Source organism: Vitis vinifera, chromosome 8, assembly GCF_030704535.1.
Source record: "Vitis vinifera cultivar Pinot Noir 40024 chromosome 8, ASM3070453v1".
Lineage (NCBI taxonomy): Eukaryota > Viridiplantae > Streptophyta > Magnoliopsida > Vitales > Vitaceae > Vitis > Vitis vinifera.
In genome coordinates this window covers 2661365-2668199 of record NC_081812.1, presented here as the reverse complement: position 1 = coordinate 2668199, position 6835 = coordinate 2661365, and the positions used below count along the sequence as shown (strand labels likewise).

At 30.8% G+C, this 6835-nt stretch overlaps 1 protein-coding gene across 4 annotated transcripts; it reads left to right on the top strand.

Annotated features, from left to right (window-relative positions):
- Positions 1-1658: 1658 nt before the first annotated feature.
- LOC109123026 (uncharacterized) lies at positions 1659-3049 on the top strand. 4 transcript variants are annotated; one of them, XM_059738879.1, is made up of 5 exons: positions 1659-1791; positions 1998-2138; positions 2223-2284; positions 2420-2570; positions 2666-3049. In XM_059738879.1, the coding sequence occupies exons 2-5, from the start codon at positions 2004-2006 to the stop codon at positions 2729-2731; spliced, it is 414 nt and encodes a 137-aa protein (XP_059594862.1). In that variant the 5' UTR covers positions 1659-1791; positions 1998-2003; the 3' UTR covers positions 2732-3049. The 4 variants fall into 4 exon arrangements, with proteins under 4 accessions (XP_059594862.1, XP_019077169.1, XP_019077171.1 ...); XM_019221624.2 differs by having other exon boundaries at positions 1985-2138; XM_019221626.2 differs by having other exon boundaries at positions 1660-1791; positions 1985-2138; positions 2423-2570.
- The last annotated feature ends 3786 nt before the right edge of the window (positions 3050-6835 follow it).

Below are 6835 nucleotides of genomic sequence, written 5' to 3'. Positions count from 1 at the left end.
AAGTACCTTTATTAATATTTTGAAGTGTCTAAAGCCTGCAAAGAAATTAAACTCCTCCTTAACTTTGGAACAAGCTTAATATTGGTCAATGTCCTTACAACACAATCAATCATCTTCAATTTCACAATACCAATCTCAATCCTTTAGAGCTTGAATCATTGCCCATTCAAACAATACTAGCATCACATTCCTTATAGACATTAAACCACTCCTTATATGGGCCCATTAAAAAAAAAACATCTAGAATCTAAAATCTAAGAGTCGGTAAAATTTTCATGAACTATAATAGAAAGAATCTCACATTTCTTATCAAACTCTCCATCAATAATATTAATAGAATTTAAATTCTCTTAGGTTATGTTTGATTTCCGAAAAATACTAAGGAAAGAAAAAAAATACAAAGGAAAATGATTTTTTCATGTTTGGTTATCTTATGAAAAATATCAAAGAAAATCAAATATAATTAAAACTAATTAAAAACTTATGTATTTTTAAATTATTTAATCTTTATATTGATGAGTTAAAATAAATAAAATGAGTTTGAAGTAACAAAAAAAATAATTTATCAACTTTTAATCTATTTTTTATTTTCCTTCACTTTTTCTTTCCTTCTATTTTTCCTTTGTATTTTCTTTCCCTCGCATTTTCCCTCAAATTTTCCGGGAACCAAACATAGCCTTAGGGTTCAAGATTTTTCCTTCCTTCTAGATGTTTTTTCAATTCTTCATAGTATCATCTGATATGTCCCTACTAATAACAAACTATATCCCTTCAAAAGTATGATTGAGAAGGATTATCTCTCCTATCATAATACCTCTCTTGCAATTTACTCTAACCATGATATGATTAAGAATTTATCACAAGAGTTTATCTAGTATAAGATAAATGGCTTCTTGGCGGCTTAATATTTTATCTCTAAAAGAGTAGTTGACACCTCATCTACAATCAACATTCTATTTCCTTGATATTCCTCATTAATCGTAACTTCTATACTGAATAATAGGGTGATGCAGTTATTAAATTTATGTATATGATCTCTAACATCCATTTCTTCATTCATCTTCAACCCTAGTTACTTCTTGATCAACTGTAGTTTATTTTTATATGATAAGACAGTAAATTATTGACTATTTAAAAACGGTAAATTGTGTTATTGTTAGGATTTTTATGCTAAATTAATTCATTAAAATGAAATGTTTAAATTGTCAATAAATAATTATTGAAGTCTCAAGTTAATCTAGATAGATAAGAATTGCCAAGTAAATTTTTACCAAGTCAAATACAAAACAAAAATGTCTTCAATTATAAAAAAAATTATAGAAATTCTATATAATTTACATAAAAATTACAAAAATGATATTTTCATGCTACTTCTGTAATTTGGATAAATCCAAAGAAACAAAGTTGATTTTAAAAATGTAATGACTTCACTAATTAATTTAGCCATTTAGATGGGTTTATTAAAAGATACATATATATAAAAAAAAACATAAATATTCCTTATTTTGTTGAAATAAAAAATTAAGAGACCTGTCCATCAACGTGGCATAAATTAAAAAACGTGCTGAAAATGGATTGGGGGTATTTTTGTTGAAATAGGGCAGTTTTGAGGGCATTAAAAGTGGGAGGTTAGGAATCCCAGTATATAAAGCATCAAGACTCGTAACCGTTTTTGCTGAGAAGTAGACTGATAATAACCAACTCTCCCGCTCATAAGCTGTAAAGAAGGCGAGATATTGAATCAGACTTTACAAGTTGTTTCCACATTCCCTACTTTTCTTCACCCTTCAGGTACTGCCTTCTTCTACCTTTGAATACGTAGGGCTTCAAGATTCAGTAACTCTTTTTCCTGAGAAAGCTAGTAGAGTACTCGTAACAACCCATTGCTTCTCTCATTTTCTTGACTCATAAGCTGCCTGTAAACTTCTTTCTTTCTCCCATGATTGATCAAGAATCTCACAACATTTCTGATTTCCCCTCAAAGATTTTCTTTCGAGTTCCCAATGTTAAAAGACGCGAAACGAAGACAGCTTGAAGATTCTGATCAAACAAAGAAAAGAAAGCTTCAAGATCGGCCGGGCTGGATGGCTTGTAGGGGTTGTCCGGCCAACTTCACTCCTCTTCGCAACCTTCTCGAAGTATCCGATCCCTTTCTCTCTCCGGTCAGTAATTAATTATAGTATATATTCATAACATTAATTTCTGTTGTGTTATTCCTGTAGGATCTTCAGCAGCATGCGACTGCCGACACTCGTTGGTACCTGTTCAGCTACGATTACGAACTGTAAGATTCTTTACTCATATTGATTTTTCAGTTGCCTTTCTGAGATATGGTAAGGTTTTTCTTGTTAATTTTCTGAATCTTTTTCATGGAAAACAAGAAAAGCTAATGCATCTTGAACCTATGTATATATACAAGTAGTTTCAATCTGGACCATGGAGGAGTGGAGTCTCGGATTCTCACTCGGATTAAAGATGGTAGGTCTAGAGATGGAGACGACGAGGGGACTCCTGTGGAATTGTCCGATATGTACTGCATCAAATGTGGAATGCACGCTGGATGGCAGATTGTAAGAATTGTCATTTCTGCCGTCTTGTTTATTTCCTCTTGAATTTATTAGCCATGGCCAGCTTTTAGGTTTAACATCTCTATATATTACTTCAGGTTTCTGAGTATGGAAATGAACCTAGTATCTATGCAGAGAAATGCATACTGCTAAGTGAATGGTGATACATGCAGGGCTGGAGAAGAAGAAGTGCTAGAGGTCCTCAAATTTGATTACTCAACAGCAACAGTAGTACTGGTAGGAAATATCTCCTTCATTTGTTGTAGCTTTGACCCACCCACTGCTTTGTTTTTCTATAGAAATTCTTTGAGTGCCCAATGGAATTGTGATGTAAATGATAATGAAATTGGTAAGAGTAGAAACCACAAGTTCTTACTACAAGCAAGCACTTTAATTCAGTCTCTCTCAGTTTGTATGTGGGAATCAATGCTATGCATGCATGTCTCTTTTTAATGACAGTTAATAAACAAGAGAATTTGATATTTTTCTTTCCAACAATGTGTGAGAGAGCAAGAGGAGTTTTAAGGGTTTTTTCTTTTTCTTTTTTGTTATTATTTTTCAAAACATTGAAGTGAAAAGGATTCATGGAAAAATAAATTTAACCCTCAATTACAAGAATGTAATTTATTTCATTTCATTTCATTTGATTGTAATTTATTTGATCTTTAACTTGTTTTGAATGATGGGAGCCAGTCTCAAGGATTTAAGAATTAGAGTTCCCATTCATCCCAACTCTGCAATTCATCTATAATCTTTACTCAAGATTACTTTCTTAAGATGGAAAGATGGAAATATAACATCAATTAGAATCATATCTGACCTTTTTTTTTTTCATCCATTTAAGAATTTGTTTCTAGACTCCTTATAATCACTTTTTTTAAACATAATTATTCTTGTAATTAACATGTTTAATAAATTAAAATAAAAATGATTGTCAAATAATCTCTTATTTTGGCAACTATTTTGAGAAGATAAGAGGAAATTTTCAAAAGTGATGTTTCAAGAATGGAAGTATCTTTTTTTATGATATTTTAGATTTTCTAATATGCTTTTAAATGATTTATAAAGTTTAATTTTAAATAGAATTGAAGAACCAATTGAGGATTTATTTTTATTTTTATTAATAATATTGACAATAACAAATTTAGTATTGTGTATTTGTACAACCATTCTTTGGCAAATTGTGTCCACTCCTTAATGACCCGCATGTTATAAATAACTAATAATATGTTGAAATATATTATAATACAGTTATTCTTGAATTTTAGATCCTCCTATTATATGATCAACTAATATACTCCAACTCTTCAAGAGTATATGTCAAATTCTTATTAAGAAATTACTACAAATATGGATTTCCTTATTACATATCTTTAAGATCACCTAATGAGTCATATTATTTTAAACTCATGAGATATCATGGTATGTATCTTGATAATACTTATTGTCACCTATCTTAATCAATAGTAACATTATCTTTAGGGAAATATATGACCACCTTAAGGTTTCACCCATAAGTTTTAGTTACTAATGACTCAATATCCTTTTAAGATTGAAAACCTATACAACATAGAAGTCTAGTGAATCATGACTACTCAATAGCTAATATTATGATTTGTCATAGATCTTATCCAATGTACAACATTATACACTAGTGAACTCAACATGAGATAATCATTCCAATAACCAACACAAGTCATCCCTCCAATTAGGAGGTAATATAATACTATAATCTCTTATGGATTACCTAAATCCAAGAACCGATTGTAAATGACTTATCATCTTGAAAAGAACCCATAACTTTGATCTTTTATGCAACTCCTAATACATCCAAGTCACATACAATGATAATGATATAGACATAGATTCTTATACAACAATTAACACAGTTAAGGACAAAAATAGGAACCAAAAATCATAATAAGTAAATTTATTAATGAAAACTTATTTTGTTATATCATGTCATGTTTTTAAGAGTTCTATCGTAACACTCTCATAAGATTGATTATATGTGATTAAAAACACCATAAGGTTTCCATACACCTTTCTTGGTAGCTCATTAGTTGTTTGTAGTCCTAAATACTTGTATTGGGCACTCTCACCCAAGGACATACGTCTATGCATCCTATTACATCCAAACATAGATGTTCCCAAGGTTGTTTTGGGCCTTTCACCCTATGGTATTTTACTTTTCTTCTTTTAATTAAGGACTCCTGCTCAGAGATTGTTCTCCTTATTATTTCATAAGGCCACCCTTCATTGTGCCTTTTCTCAACTGCCCAGTGTCTTAAGCACCTTTCCATGTTACTTATTCCATGAACAAGCATTCAATGAATTCAAAGCGTATCACCTATGCCTTATCAAGGGGGATATTCAGAAAATTCTTACTTAAGATGCAGACATATATGAATCTTGGAATAGGAATTGGATTTTACCTAAAAGAAATGCACTCTTAGCTTTGGTCTTCACCTTAAATTAAACACTCTTCCTCTGGGTGTAGAGGTGCTTAACTACTATATATGGAAGATTTGGGTTTCACCTCCACGTTTAGAAACTAAGAAAATAATGGAAAATGATAGAAAGTGGAGAGAAAACAGAGGGGAAAGACAAGAGAATTCAAATACTAATCTCCTTTACAAAAAACTCCATAATGATTCCAAGATGTAAATCTCAAGCTTACTTCTTTAGCCATCATTTTCACAAAGAATTACATTGTTTTCAACCTAACTAATCCTTCCCCAACATGATACTCTTAGGATCAAATCCATGGCTTGTACCAAAAATTGTAGTCTAGCACAATCCTAAGGCCAACATTAGATCAAGGCTTACTTCTTACACTATTTTTATAGGGAGTGGCATTGTTTTCAATCTAGAAACTCCCTATGACAACATAAGCCCCATGACTTGACTTGAACATATAGCTCATCTCTTATACCAGTTCTTAAGTTTAAGGCATAACAAGTGGTATCAAATTAAGTCAGGTCATTGCGTCGAGTCTCAAGAGTGTCATGTCAGGGAAGTGATTTTTTAGATTTGTGACAATGAGTTTGAGTCCTAAGAATGTCATGTTGAGGGAAGGAGTTACATGATTAATGAGACTTTAGCTCCTTGATATTTAGAGTGCTTAGGATTTGGGCTTGACTAGAAGTGAGCCTAAGATTGTGAGGGTGGCTCAAGAGGTGAGCCTAAGATTGTGTTGGCTTGGGATTTGGTGTTGGCCTAAAATTGAATTGAGCCCAAGTAATCGGGAGCAAGTACCAATTCTAAGATAACTAGATCCGAAGCCAACACAATCTCAAGCTTACTTCTTCCCAAGTCCATCAGCAAATCCCAAGTCAATATAATCTTGAACTTGCTTCTAAAGTTATCTATGATTGGTTGAGTAACACTAATACCAAAAATAACAATTGTAAATATTTTTCTCAATGTCTTTTGCCTTCCATTTGTTGCAAACAAAAGAGAAATATCATATGGATTTCACTTTAAAGTGGCTTCTTTTCTCTGTCTTTCCCTTTTTCTCATTTTTAGCTCTAAAGTGAGATCTAAAATGTTCATGCACCATCTAAAATCATTTTTCTTATTAAAAATTTTGCCCTAAAATCCGGTTATCAACAAAAGCAATTGCATTGGAATAGCAAGGTTAAAAAGCTCAAATGGTATTAGTCTCATTTGCATTGCTTCCACTCAAATCCAGGAAGGACCTTTAGGCTATGTTTGGTCCCATAAAATTTGAGGGAAAATATCAAGGAAAGAAAATACAAAGGAAAAGTAGAAGAAAATAAAAAATGAAAGAAAATAAAAAATAGATTAAAAGTTGATAAATTATTTTTTTTTTGTTACTTTAAACTCCTTTTATTTATTTTAACTCATCAATATAAAGATTAAATAATTTAAAAATATATAAATTTTTAATTAATTTTAATTATATTTGATTTTCTTTTATATTTTTCTTAGGACAACCAAACATGAAAAAATCATTTTCCTTTGCATTTTTTTTCTTTCCTTAGTATTTTCCAGGAACCAAACATAACTTAATATATGCTTAGTTTTTGGAAAACTTGAGGGAAAATGCAAAGAAAAAAAAATGAAGAAGAGAAATAAAAGTAACAAAAAGGCGAAAGAAAATAAATACACATATTTAAAGTAATAGAATATTTTTTATATGTCACTTTAAACTTGGTTCACTTAGTTTTTTTGTGTTCTATACAAGGATTAAATAATTTAAAAATGCATAAATTTTAAACTAATTTTAATTATATTTTATTTTC

What these genes read in the sequence shown, in the direction of transcription:
- LOC109123026 (XM_059738879.1), top strand. Translation starts at nt 2,004, where the DNA reads ATGTTAAAAGACGCGAAACGAAGACAGCTTGAAGATTCTGATCAAACA. An exon ending in CTCTTCGCAACCTTCTCGAA is followed by an intron (nt 2,139 to 2,222) that starts GTATCCGATCCC and finishes TTATTCCTGTAG; the next exon opens with GATCTTCAGCAGCATGCGAC. An exon ending in TTCAGCTACGATTACGAACT is followed by an intron (nt 2,285 to 2,419) that starts GTAAGATTCTTT and finishes TATATATACAAG; the next exon opens with TAGTTTCAATCTGGACCATG.